Source organism: Ascaphus truei, chromosome 16 (genome assembly GCF_040206685.1).
Source record: "Ascaphus truei isolate aAscTru1 chromosome 16, aAscTru1.hap1, whole genome shotgun sequence".
NCBI classification, from domain to species: domain Eukaryota; kingdom Metazoa; phylum Chordata; class Amphibia; order Anura; family Ascaphidae; genus Ascaphus; species Ascaphus truei.
In genome coordinates, this window is record NC_134498.1 from 45,197,186 (window position 1) to 45,212,128 (window position 14,943).

At 41.7% G+C, this 14,943-nt stretch overlaps 1 protein-coding gene across 5 annotated transcripts in view; it reads right to left on the minus strand.

Moving 5' to 3' along the window:
• TENM1 (teneurin transmembrane protein 1) overlaps positions 1-14,943 on the minus strand; it is a 318,544-nt gene that overhangs the window by 207,299 nt on the left and 96,302 nt on the right. For 4 of the 5 annotated variants that reach the window (XM_075573422.1, XM_075573423.1, XM_075573420.1 and 1 more), the window contains exon 3: positions 3,906-4,166. The exons of the other annotated variant lie outside the window; for it this stretch is intronic. In XM_075573422.1, the coding sequence (XP_075429537.1) occupies positions 3,906-4,166 (261 nt within the window). The remainder of the gene's footprint in view (positions 1-3,905; positions 4,167-14,943) is intronic. 5 annotated transcript variants of the gene reach the window in all.

Consider the following 14,943-nt stretch of genomic DNA (forward strand, 5'->3'; position numbering starts at 1 on the left):
GAGGAGGGGAGCATTTGGGGGAGAAGATGGTGAGGAGGGGAACATGTGGGAGTAGCTAGTGAGGAGGGGAACATGTGGAGGAAAAGCTCATGGGGAGGGGAACGTGTGGGGGAGAAGCTAGTGAGGAGGGGAGCATGCGGGGGAGAAGCTGGTGAGGAGGGGAGCATGTGGGGAGAAGCTCATGGGGAGGGGAACGTGTGGGGAGAAGCTAGTGAGGAGGGGAGCATGTGGGGGAGAAGCTGGTGAGGAGGGGAACATGTGGGAGAGAAGCTAGTGAGGAGGGAAGCATGCAAAAGAGAAGCTGGTGTGGAGGGGAGAGTGCGAGAGAGACGCTGGTGAGGAGAGAAGCATGTGGGGGTGTATACCAAAGCTCGTGAAATGACCCGAAAGCCAAAATAATTGCCCTCCACTGCAGCAGAGGCACAGAGCAACACTAACCCTCAATCCCACTTTCTTTTATTTTTTTAGACGCGTTCTTTTAGAAGGCTCACCCCCTCCCGATTAGTACAGCTTTGCTTAAATCTTTTTTTAAACATACACTCCAAAGAACCCCAAAGTAGAATACATGTAGACTTTTTTCTAATTAGGCACTACTACACTTTCAGCCGCGTTTGCCTACTGTTCACACATATGAATTTTTTACATATATATATATAAATATATACCGGTATATTCTTTTTTTTTTTTTACCCTTTTCTCAAAACATCGTCCATAGCGATAGCACAAAGACTCAGAGCATATGCAGGAGACGTATTTTTGTTCCTGTGAGCTGTAATTTATTTTGTGCCCAAGGACACGTGCCAGAATAATAATTACAGCAACAGAAAGTAAATATAACACAGAGCCTGATGGTGAAGAGGATGTTGGGAGCAAAACAACTAACTATAAGCAGTTATTTAATTTTTTTGATCTAATCACCATGAATAAATAAACAGACAATGATGGTGAGTCACAAATCCAACTTAACATTATTAAAAATTAAATCCTCAGGTTGGTGAATAGTGCCCAAGGTCTATTAAAAAAAAGTCCAATTTTGAGAGAGAGCTGATTATCCAGAACCAGAAAATTATTTTTTAAAGAGGCTGTAATGATTTTTTTTTTTAAAGAGATACAAATAATTGTCGTTTTTGTCTACTGTGTATGGATTGCCAGGGGGGTAAATTGTCATGGCAACACAGAAAAGTGCTGCAAACCGCACCCCCCACCCCACATATATTAGGAGTGTGCACTTTAAAGTTTAGGTTATCAAAGGACTAGAGATACAAATAATAGAAACACATCCCTTTATCTCTTCCCTTCACAGCACGATACAGTATGAAAAGAAAGAAATGCCACACACTTCTAGAAAGCCTGCAAGGATACTAGCAAAGCAAGCAGTAAAGCAAAGGCAGGGATAAGTGCCCATATAACAGACCAAAGCATCATTCAATACCAGCCTATCACCCCAACGCGTTTGCAAAACTTGAAGAGCATTAATGTTCAAAACATCAATAGGAGGATAAGGAGGCGAAACGCCTCATACCGTTTGGGAGAGAGACTTCAGTGTGCCGGCACAAAACCTGAAACTTACAGCAGGATTGAGAAAACACACTTGTTAATGTTCACCTTTTCTCAGTGATAGATGTGGGCGAACGTGTCAAAATTCAGCCCATGGATATTTGTTCCTATTCGATTCGCCTGCAAAGTTTTGGTTAAAATGAATGCACGCGTATGCAATTCCGCCGGTGGTAAATTCGACTCCACCAGACCCTGAAATATGGAGGAGGGGGAGAGAGATGAGGGGGAGATGGGGAGGGGGGGGGAGAGGAGGGAGAGATGGGGAGGGGGGGGGAGAGGGGGAGAGAGAAGGGGGGAGAGGGGAAGAGAGAGAGAAGGGTAGAGAAAGGAGGGGGGAGAGAGGGTAGAGTAGAGAGAGGGGGACAGAGAGGGGATGAGGGAGAGAAGGGGGGGAGGGGAAGAGAGAGAGGGGTAGAGAAAGGGGAGGAGAGAGGGTAGAGGAGAGAGAGGGGGACCGAGAGGGGATGAGAGAGAAGGGGGGGAAAGAGAGGGAGAGAGAGGGGGGAAGATAAAGGGGGAGAGAGAAGGGGGGAGATGGAGAGAGTGAAGGGGACAAAGAGAGGGGGAGAGACAGACAGACAGGTATGGGGGGGGGGGGAAGGGTCGGGAGAGACCTGTTTTACTAGTGTCCCAAGTACTATATATTGTATATCCCTCAAACACATCTTTAGACAACACTTGCAGTTTCACCTGCCCACAAGAAATGGGCACTCCTGAGATACCTGGGAGACATGCTAATAGGAGTCAATCCTCTCTCTCTCTCTCTCTCTCTCTCTCTCTCTCTCTCTCTCTCTCTCTCTCTCTCTCTCTCTTCTCTCGTCTCGTTTAATTTAATGTGCGAATAGTGGCCACTGGTGGAATTCAATACATTTGCACGACTGTTCAAAGGCTTTTTTAAGGTAGGGGGATTTATTTATTTTTTAATCAATCTGGGAATATTCGTGTAGATGTCAAATGTTGGCAAATAATTCACCTATCTCTACTCAATGATACTAACAGCACACACGAAATCAGTTTCTTCTATACTTTTTATGTATAGTAGTAAACGTTCTGTAACATGGAAATGCAAAACGAACTCTATGCGTTTCTGATTTTATCTTTCCTTTAAGAATCTGATAACAACACACTGATTCTGCAAATAGGAAACTTGAGCTATCAATTATTATATCTAAATGTCTTTCGTTGTAGTGTTACTTGTTTAGAGATATTTCCTCTCTTTAGTTCTATATCTCAAACTTTTAGGTATGGGTCAGGATTCTCATAACTATATTGCCTATAATCTTCCTATCTGCTGTAAATAAAACAATAAATCCATAACTGGAAGACACAAAACTGTTTACTTCTTGACTTCTGATCATATAAATAAGACTCCAAATGTTTGGTTGGGAAGATCTTGGGTATTCACTTAATATTGCTTTCACCAGATGTTACTAGGAAGTTTTGCTTTCCTACACAGCACTGGGTCTTAAGAAAGTCCAAATGTTTCCAAATAAAGGTCCCACAAATACCAAAATGCAGAAATTATTAACACACAGGCATGTTTGTTCAAAAATGTGCTGGCCGAACCTGGACACATCCTCCCATCTCAACAGTTTAGGCCACATGTCTACGGAAGGGGTGGCCAACTTCAGTGCTCAATGGCCACCACATAGTCATGTTTGCAGGATATCCCTGCTTCAGCACAGGTGGCTCAATCAGTGGCTCAGTCATAATGAGTGAGCCACTGATTGAACCACCTGTGCTGAAGCAGGGATATCCTGAAAACCTAATCTTTTGGTAGTACTTGGGTTATGGAGTTGGCCACCCCTGGTCTATTGCAAACCATGCTGAAATGCATACTCATAGTCTGCAGTTTTTTTCGGAAGTGCTTGGCACAACAGACTGTTTCACAGCACACAGAGAGAACAGAGACTCATTGGCTGACTATGGCGTATGAAAGCACAATGGTAGACACTTGACTTTTTCTACCTCTGAACCATAGCCCAACTTCTAATCTCCCAATTCTAAACCACAAAACGTCACCACACTGAAAATTGGAAGGAAAAAATATACTTTTGAAGTCTTGTCAGCTCTTACTGTATATAAGCTGCTTCCAAAGAGAATTCTTATGTTGGTCCATTCACAATAAGGCATCAAAGCACGCAGAATCATATGGGTTTCATCAGGAATAAATACATGCAAAGACAGTATTTGTTTAATACAATGTTTCAATATATTCTCAGGGTTCCAGGTCAATAAATCATTTTTGTGTCTATCTGTTGTGTCTATCAGAAACCCTAAATGGATGTTAATTATATTAAAGTAGTCTTTAAATGTGTAGTAAAATATTTGATGTGTGGCTGTATTACCATTCTCCCCATCAGACTTTCTTTCATGATCAGTGTCAGTCAGGGATAGGGCAGAGTTGGCTCTACTTGACAAGCAAGAACTGTGCTCCGATTTCATTTCTCTCATCCACATTCTCAGGGCACGGTCTGGTGAAGCAGCACCTTCCGTCTCTGTATCCACATCAGAACCCATCTCTAGCGGATAGCCATGCTGAGAAACACCATGTAAGTTGGTCTGGTAGCCAGAGCATAAGATGTGTGGTGTCTCACAGAACTCCATCTCTAAAAGAAAACACAGGACAGGGTGGAGTTTAGAATGTAACACTGGATAGAATGTAACACTGGATAGAATGTAACACTGGATAGAATGTAACACTGGATAGAATGTAACACTGAATAGAATGTAACACTGAATAGAATGTAACACTGGATAGAATGTAACACTGGATAGAATGTAACACTGGATAGAATGTAACACTGGATAGAATGTAACATTGAATAGAATGTAACATTAAATGGAATGTAACGCTGGATAGAATGTAACGCTGGATAGAATGTAACACTGGATAGAATGTAACATTGGATAGAATGTAACACTGGATAGAATGTAACATTGAATAGAATGTAACATTAAATGGAATGTAACGCTGGATAGAATGTAACGCTGGATAGAATGTAACACTGGATAGAATGTAACATTGGATAGAATGTAACACTGGATAGAATGTAACACTGAATAGAATGTAACACTGGATAGACTGTAACACTGGATAGAATGTAACACTGAATAGAATGTAACACTGAATAGAATGTAACACTGGATAGAATGTAACACTGAATAGAATGTAACACTGAATAGAATGTAACACTGAATAGAATGTAACACTGGATAGAATGTAACACTGAATAGAATGTAACACTGAATAGAAAGTAACACTGAATAGAATGTAACACTGGATAGAATGTAACACTGGATAGAATGTAACCCAGGATAGAATGTAACGCTGGATAGAATGTAACACTGGATAGAATGTAACACTGGATAGAATGTAACACTGGATAGAATGTAACGATGAATAGAATGTAACGCTGAATAGAATGTAACCCTGAATAGAATGTAACGCTGGATAGAATGTAACACTGGATAGAATGTAACACTGGATAGAATGTAACACTGGATAGAATGTAACACTGAATAGAATGTTATGCTGGATAGAATGTAACACTGGATAGAATGTAACACTGGATAGAATGTAACGCTGAATAGAATGTAACGCTGGATAGAATGTAACACTGGATAGAATGTAAACCTATAGATATTTTATAGATAGTGCTTCAGCACAGGTGACTTAATCAGTGGCCCAGTCTTTGACTGAGACATCTGTGCTGAAGCAGGGATATCCCTAAATCCTGGCCTGTTGCGGGTTCTGGAGGGCTGGAGTTAGGAAACACTGCTCTACATCATGTTCATAGGTACAGGTAAATCTTAATATAACATACAATACAAGTCCCCTCCACTATCAAAGGGGTTGGTAATGTAGCCTATGAAATACATCTTCAAAACAGACATTCTGCAGTAATGCACTGTGATTTTAAGTAGTCTATAATGACAACGTTTATTTTCTATTATAGGTAAAATAAATATTCACAGGAGTACTTCTCTACTATACAAAAATGACTGAGGTTCACAAAGTTCACAGTAAGAAATATGCACGGAAGTTAAGAGGAAATATAACTGGAAACATGTTTTATGCAGAATTGATTTCTCATCTTGAAAACACCATTCACAGGGCATAATTAAAGGAGTATCATTTCATTTTTAACTATGACAGATTAATACTCTGTGGGTCTCTAACTAATATGAATTGTTCACCTTTTACAATTGAGAATAATAAACTGTGAAATGATGGCAGAGTTCAACGTGCTAAAAACTGAGACTGTATAACTGAACAGCGACAGAGCTTCAGTAAAGGTACTCGGTACTTAAGGGGATCCTCCTAATGCGCGTTTTGTACTTTTTTGGGAGAGCGTAATGCTCCCCGCATGGTTAACTACATATTTGTTTCTCAGGTGAACCCGAACCAGTAAATATATATATTTGACCAAAATCGTCTGCGGGTGAAGAAATCGATTTCACGATGTATTGAATTTTGCCTGAAAATCACTAACATGTTCATCTTGAGGTGTTAACTAGAGATGGGCGATTTTTTTGGCCAGGATTTGGAACCGCCATGAAACGGACAGTCCCTTTTGTCCGCAGATTTCTGCGAATCAATCTCAAAAAGGGCGATTGATCTTTTTCTGATTTTTTTTTACCACGACAATCTAGTCCGCGGATTCTGACTCCATGAATCCGAGCGCGGATTGTTGTATCCAATGGCCATTTTTGATTAAACTGCCGACAGATTTTATACCACGGAACGCATTTCGACAGCTATCGTCAATCTCTAGTCTTAACTTGCAGTATCTATACTCCAATTTTACTTCATCCTGACCACATATTTCACTGTATACTGTATTTAAACAGTTTAATGTTTTGGAGAAATATTGTGGAGTGATACTTCTGGATCACATGAAGGATGTCAGCATTCTCTCCTTGTATTATCTCCCTCCAGAAGCCCATGCTTGGCGTATTCATATTATTTGTTTTTAAAGTGTGCAGAGCTGAGCCTCTAGGTTTAAATTACATTGATTAGAAAACGAGGGAAATGATTAAACATGTCTAAAATGATCAAACTGATATTATAAATGTCAGTGAATAAATTACATGGCTGAGTGACCTACTCCCCCCTACAGAGTGAGAGAAGGAGCGGCTCAGTGAGTAATGTTGCTACTGTAACTGTAAAAAAATGATACCAAGCAGGGGAACCTGGTTCAATTCCCAGTGACAGCTCCTTATGACATTGGGCAAATCACTTTATTCTCCCTATGCTTCAGGCACCAAAAACATAGATTGTAAGCTCTACGGGGCAGGTGCTCGTGCCTGTAACATTCCTATGTGCTGCATACCGTGCACTATACTGTAATTGTGAGGAGTTTTGAGTCCCATTGGGAGAAAAGTGCTATATGAAACAAAATTAACATTAAAGTTATTACCTTTATAGCCAACTAGAGATAGAGATGGGTACATTTGTAAAAATTTGATCTGCAAATTCTTGGCAAAAATCGATTTGTGGTCAAATATTCTACCTTTGGCATGGAAATTCTAAATTTGGCATAGAAATATTCTGGTGGATGGCCCTTAATCCGCCATAATGTCCGCTTGCCCCTCCCTTTCATGTAGGCCGTAATATTTGATTGGCGAATGTCAAAATTAATATTTAATATTCAAGTTGTTTTATTTGATTGGGAATGTCCACACAGACGGCCCTAATGTAAACATTCGCACCTTTCGCGGGGGCGCCATGCGTGAATGCTTTGCGAGTGCAAACGTTGTTGTTTTAATTTCTTTAAAAAAAATTTAAAAAAAGGCGATTGTGTCCGGTTGGAGATTAAGCCGCGAATATTCACGCCTGCGAATAAACGTCATAGGGGAATGAATGCCTGTGAATAATTTGCACAACTCTGTTATTTGTTGCTCAGTGAGTCTGTAACATTAGAAATAACCATATGGAAATAAACAAAACAAATGTCTTGTATGATAGTCTAGGTACATTCATAAAATGGCTGCACTATAAAAAAAAAATTACAAGTGTATGCCCTCAGGCTACAGTAGCTCTTCACTAGAGATGGACGAAACTGTCAAAATCCATTTCGTGGAATTTCCAGAACTTTCCATTCCAAATCCGTTCTGCGCTGTATAATCTGTTGGCGGATAGTCCTAGTTTCAATCCCCGTGGATTAATAAAAAAAACACTTGGATACGTTACGCTGGTGGATTTTAAGAATTCCATCCGTGGATTCAGCAATCTGTGCGGATCACTGAATCCAATGATTTTATTCTTACTATCCACCAGCGGAGTGAGGAATTAGCAGATCGGATTGTCAATTATAAAAATCGAATCTCCCTTTTTTTGAGATTGACCCGCGGAAACCAGTGGACTAAAGGAACGGGACGATCCATGGTGGATCCGAACCCACCCCCAAAATTCACCCATCTCTACTCTTCACCTTATTACAGGCAAATCGTTCTTTATGAGCAGTGCATTTTTTTAAAGAATTGATTTGAGTTGCTATTGCCTGCTCTGAAGTTTAACTGATCCTGAAAGACAATGAAAACCATTTGACAACAAAACAATAAAAAGCAGCGTTGGGCAGGAGATGGCAAGTTTATCTTCTACTCTACCAGCTATACCTGTACTGGCTTCCTGGTGTCCACACGTGGAGAGGTTATCATGGCAGTGATTGAGTTCATTAGTTTGCTGATGTTCTTCACTAGCTTGATATGATAATCTTGGGATTAATACAGACCAGCTTCTGCTAATTTATTAAAAATACAATATCACTAAGAAGAATTTAACAGGATTGTCTACAACAGGGGTGGCCAACTCCAGTCATCAACGGCCACAAACAGGTCAGGTTTTAAGGCTATCCCTGCTGTCTTTTGACTGAGCCACTGATTGAACCACCTGTGCTGAAGCAGGGGTGTCCTGAAACCTGACCCATTGGTGGCGCTTGAGGACTGGAGTTGGCCACTCATAATTTAGAGCATAGGATATCACAGTGTAATTTAATTTGGGCATTTCCCATTTATAGAGTGTAAGGTGTCAGTGGGATATTCTAGGTACTTCCCATGGGAATGTGCCTTTACTTGGAAACTTAAACCAACCAACACAGAGATAAGTAAACATACCTGCACTAAGTTGATGCTTTTTAGTTAGTCTGCCTGGTGCTAAATTACCAGCTTTCTCCTTTCTTGGCATTTGACAAAAATATATGGTTTAGAGAACATAGCACCCTCAGATCTCTTGGATCTGTTCTTTTCAAAGACGCTGCTGCCTTATGCCTGATTGTAGTCCTTTTAAAATTGTAGTCAGTTGTGACTGCATCTATTTAAATCAATTTTATGAAAAGTAGAGACTGAAGCCACTTCACTGAAAGGTGAGGTGTTATGTATACATGAAAGCAAGCTCTGAAAGTACAGCCGTTGCTTTGAAGATCAAGGATTAGACTTGAAATATGTGACATGAATTACATATCACGCTATGTTTTTCCATTTCTCCAGATAGCCTCTAATAGCCTTTTGCTACCAACAGGATTTGAAAAGATCATTCTGAATGTCTGTCTGGAGACCAACTTTACTTAACAGTGTGAACAGGAAAAGTGTAATTTTAAATGCATTTTATTTTACATCACAGATTTTTTTTTTTTTATTGCATTTCATCTCCCGGAAAATGTTATATTTTAAAAGATGCTATATTACCTTGTCTCTTCTTTGATAGAAAGATTGAAGCTGTCTCACGCAGAGGCAACACAAATGTAAAGAGGTTGGTTACCAGAACAAGAACCGATGACAATAGCAGGAAAGACACATTAAAAAGATAATATATGATTCCCTGATTCTTGATATTCTCACAACACAACAAAGGGCCCTTGGAAATGAATGTGCTACACGGTATAATAATCATGACTATCTCCAACACAAAGACAGATACAGATGTACTGTAGCAAGACTAAGTGTCGCCTTTGCCGTTGCCATCCGCAGTAATGTGACCGAGAGGATTAACGATGTGGTGGTCTTGTTAGGAAGCATGGACCCCCTGCATCTCGACTGCGGCAGACACTGTCCTCAGTGCCACAGACTTTTGCTTCTTGGACCTCGGCGCTTGGGTTAGTGAGGCTTGCTACATCTGTACAGTAACTTGACTTCAATATTGTTTTTTGGGTTACCATCTTCAACGGCCTTATCGTCAGTAATATTCACAAAGAAACGTCATTCCAAAGAGTGGTTTTTATTGGTGTTTAATGGTGACTAAAGGAAAACCTGGATAGGCAGTGGCATTACATCTGCAATAATTGAAAGGCTCTAATTTATTTTAACTTTGTCTCAACCAGTGTTTTTTTAACCGTCTTTGGTTAAGGAATCCTATGATTATGTTGTGAAATTCTGAGGAAACTCAACCCTCTCTAATAGCGCGTCTGAGATCAGATGCATTGTTAGGAACCCCAACCCTCTCTAATAGCGTGTATGAGATCAGATGCATTTTTAGTAACCCCAACCCTCTTTAATAGCTCATCTGAGATCAGATGCACTGTAAGAAACCCCAACCCTCTCTAATAGCGCGTCTGAAATCAGAAGCATTGTAAGGAGCACCAATCCTCTTGAATAGTGTGTCGGAGATCAGATGTATTGTAAGGAACCCCAACCCTCTCTATTAGCATGTCTGAGATCAGATGCATTGTAAGGAACCCTAACCCTCTCTAATAGCGTATCTGAGATCAGATTTATTGTAAGGAACCCTAACCCTCTCTAATAGCGCGTCTGAGATCAGATGCATTGCAAATTCTTCTGAATGTGGTCCAATTGTCAAATTACTTGAAACTTACTTGAAAATTGCAGGAAACACAGGACTAAGCAGCTATTTTGAATACATCTATCATGTAAGTTTCAGCTACAAGTATAAAGATCGGTTCCCGTACAAACTACCTTTTGAAAATAACATTAAATAAACAGAGCTGGTCATTTCTGCATATTTATCTCTGTAAAGAATTGTCAAGAAATTTATCAAAACCCTGCTCTGCTCTGATATGGTGAAAAAGGCTGATTGTGCTCAGATGTAAGCATGCTTCATTCATCTTTAGTTTCAATCTTAAGGGCACAAGCTTCGAATACATTTAACTGGGCTGTAGGCATGATGAAATGAAAGCTAACTGCTATTACCCACTGTAACTTATCAAAACATTAATGAAATTCTGCAGTACACTTTCAACTGACATGTTGAGAAATATACCTCTAGGTGCATCTTTTGAGCATTTCTACATTTCATGCTAGATATCGAGGGAATAAATTAAACATTCATTTACAATTCTCCACAACATTTCATACTGACTCCTGCATTGTAATATTGTAGATTCTTACCATTTATTCAATCCTAGCAACCCAAATTGAGAGGGTGTTGTGAAAAAAGGTATTTCATGGACATGCTTATTCTATTATACTGTAGAAATAACGCAAAAACAATAGTTATTTTCCTACCAGACATTTCACAAGCTTCTGCTTGAGGATATAGAAGATACTGCACATGCAAGTCAGTTCTTGCACAGTGTCGATAGATCCCTACCCAGAGTACTCTGGTTACCCTTCAATACTCCCAGGGGCAGAATGCTCCTTTCTTTTCAGTGAAAACCCAGAGATTAAAGGTTTCCAGCCTCTGCCCTTATCTCATGTGGTTCTAACTAGAGATGGACGAACCAATCTAAATCGGTTTGACCTTCAAAATCCGTTCCGCAGCGTATTATCCGCCGGCGGATTGTTACAGTTTCAATCCTGGAGTGTAACAATGCCCCCGTGCATTCCGCGATCTGTGTGTGGATTGGGGAATCCTCCGATGGATTGTCAGTGTTAAAAAAGAAAATCCGTAAAAAGGCGAATCACCATTTTTGAGACTAATCCGTGGAAATCCACGGGACCAAAGGAACCGGCCAATCAGAGCTGGGTACAAGTCCGCCCCAAAAATGTGCCCAAATCTAGTTCTAGCCATGTAACGATGCCATGAAACGTATCAAAGCCTTAACCCTGGAGAAAGCCACACAAGAGAACAGAAAAGAGGAGAAAGACAAGAAGCCAGTGGGAGAATAGCGCAGGTTCTACTCAACAACACACAGTAACATGTCCAAAAAGGGAAATCTAAAGGAAGTAAAACCCTCCTAACACCATGTGTTCACACTAGCACTGAGATATTACATGACAAGCTTTATATTTCTGATTTAGAAGTTGTTAATAAACAAGACGTGTTAGAAAAAACTACCAGATGGGGATTCCTAAAGTTGCAGCTACTGCAACGGAGGAGCAACTAATACTGTAAATTCATAACAAACACCTCATTTCTTACCCCTTCGAGTGCCATAGGGCAAGGGTGCACAAAGTTTTCTCCCTGTGCCCCCCTGCCTGCTCTCCTCCCTTGCTCGCCCCCCCTCCACCCCCGTGCTCGGCTCTGGCGTCAAATGACGCCGCGACGTCACGTGACCCCCCCCGGCATCATTTGATGCAGGGTTACCATGGAGACACGTCGCCAAAGACCTGGTAGGAGAAGTTGCAGAGGTCTTGCGCGGTGCCCCGGGAATTTAAGTTAAATGCCTTGGGGGAGAGCGCGGGACCTCTGTAACAGCCGCGCCCTCCCTGGAAAATCTCATGCCCCTTTTACGCACCCCTGCCTAAGGGGGCGCAGTCTCTCCGGCACATCGCGATCACATGAGTGAGCCTCAGAGTGATCATGTGACCACCACATCATGGCTGAGGAGTACGGAAGGGTAGTCCTCATTTTCGGTTCCTCTGCCGGCTAGATCGCGTCCGGCGCACCGTGGGAGCACAGAGCGCGAACTCCCTTAGGAAACAGGGGGTGTGACTGGGCCATGAAACCTCATGGCAAACCCACTGTGTCATGGGGCCCTTGGAGTGCCGGGTCCCATGAAGTAGTGGCAACCAAAGGATTCGGGAAAGTGACAGCTCTCTGATGTTTTAATACTTCCGCTCAAGAGATGAGCAGGTTTATTGCATATGCCTATTTTCTATATGCTATTGGTATTCTGTGTATTTCTTTAGTACAGGGGTGGCCATCGGTGGTCTTCAAGGGCCAGGTTTTTAGGATATCCCTGCTTCAGCACAGGTGGCTCAATCAGTGGCTCAGTCTTTGACTCAGGGATATCGATAAACCCTGATCTGTTGGTGGCCCTTGAGGACTGCCGTTGACCACTCAACAACTGACCACCTGATGGAGCTACCTGTGCTGAAGCAGGGATATCCTGAACACCGGACCTGTTGGTGGCCCTTGAGGACTGGAGTTGGCCACCCTTGCTTTAGAAGATAATAAACTCACCGGTCTCAATACAAGTCTGCCAGGTTTTGTAATGAGTCTTATTTTTGGAGGAAAGGATATATGTTCTGCTAGCATTTTCTTTAAACATGCCAAGACAGATATAAATGGGCGTACGAGACCTGCCTGTGTCCCCTGCATACAAATCAGTTTTGTAGGAGCCGAGTGGACCCGCGACATACAAGATCACACTATTTGTTGTGAGAATAAAAAAAAGGGTGAAAACATGGTGACAATGGTCGATCCATTGACATTACTGCCTTCTTCTCAATGAAAAAGTAACAATATTAACATAAAATCAGGAGTGTGAGAGTAAACAGAATACTTCTACCAAAATTCGTGCGCCTAGATGCACTAAACCCAATTACTTCATTTGACGTTAACCTGATACGCCACATTTGAGTAATATTATATCCACAGAGGGCTATAATGCAGCTAGATATGGGCAAACATTTTTGTGGATTTGGGTCTGCCTCGGATTGGCTGGTTCCTTTGGTCTGTGGATTTTTGTGGATCAATTTTTAAAAAGGGTGAATCGACTTTTCCGGATTTTTTTTCCCCCATCACCGACAATCCAATCCGCAGATCTCCACAATCTGTTTGAGAATTTTACCAATCCGCCGATTGGATTTATAATATCCACCAGTGGATTGCTAAATTCGCTCATTGGATTTGTGAAAATCCTCCTTCGGATGGCGGAAAACCGGCGGATCGGATTCTTAAAAACCACCCGCGGATCGGATCCAGGTGGCAGTTTTGGATTAATCCTCACGAATTGAAACCGGAAACAATCCGCCGACGGATTTCACACCGCGGAACGGGTTTTTGAAAGGAAAGCTCGGGAAATTCCGCAAAAAACGGATTTTGACAGTTCCGCCCGTTTCTAAAGGCAACGTCAAGTTGTGCTTTCTCTCGTAAAGGGCAAAGCGTTAACTACATTATCACGGAAGGCAGGGATAAAATGCAAATAAGGCGTTATCGTACTATATACAATCCACGGAAGTATATTAAAGAGGCAATCGAAGCCATTTTTGTTTCTTTTCATTTTTTTTCTAATACAGGATTGATGGATGGGGTCTCCGGAGCTGAACCCCATTCATTTTAACTCCGGGGACCTCCTGCTTCCGGAGGTACATACCTCTGTGGAGGGTGCCGGTAGCCACCCAAGGGTTCACTATATGTATGCTTTTCAAAGCTCCCGGACCTTGAGGGCCAATAGGAAGCCGCGAGGCCACCGGTCCATACGTTGTTTTTTAATATCATTCGCTATATACAGTATATACCACATTTATAAAAAATAGAATGAAGTGCGCTCTGTTAAAGAGAAAGAGAAAGAGAAGGAGAAGGAGTGGCTCAGTGAGTAAAGACACTGACCGACACTGAGATTGCTGCAGGGGAGCCTGGTTCAATTCCCGGTGTCGGCTCCTTGTGACCTTGGGCAAGTCACCTTATCTCCCTGTGCCTCAGGCACCAGAAACATAGATTGTAAGCTCTACTGGGCAGGGACCTGTGCCTGCAAAATGTCTCTGTAAAGCGCTACATACAATTAGCAGCGCTATATAAGAACATGCTATTATTATTATTAAACAGTCCCAGAGAAATGTAAAGAAAAGGAGGTGCAGTATGGAAGAGAAGCCATGGTTAGTCAGTTCCTTCCTGTTTTAGGTAATGTCACGTTATATTAACGCTGTTTAGTGCATCTGGGCCATATCATTTATCATTCCCCCTCCCCCCCACAAATATCCCTGGTGAACACTCTTATTGGTTCAGGCTGTTGTCATTGAATCTGCACGCAAAACAATGGATGTACCATGTATCCCCAGTTTATATGGCAATTCACTAACATTTTGAAGCAATTCTTTCCTTTGTGTTTGTATATCGTTGTGAATTAATAGCAGTGATACCGTTTTTTGGGGGGGGTGGGTTTGGTCCATTATAACGATGATGTATTCTTTACCCCTTACCCTAAACAATAATAAAACTTACCCCAGATGCAGCCAGCGGCGGAGATTCCAGCGGCGGATTGGCTGCGGCAGATGGTCCATCTGCAGCCTGATGCCGGCGGGGTTTTGGTCAGGGCCAAACGG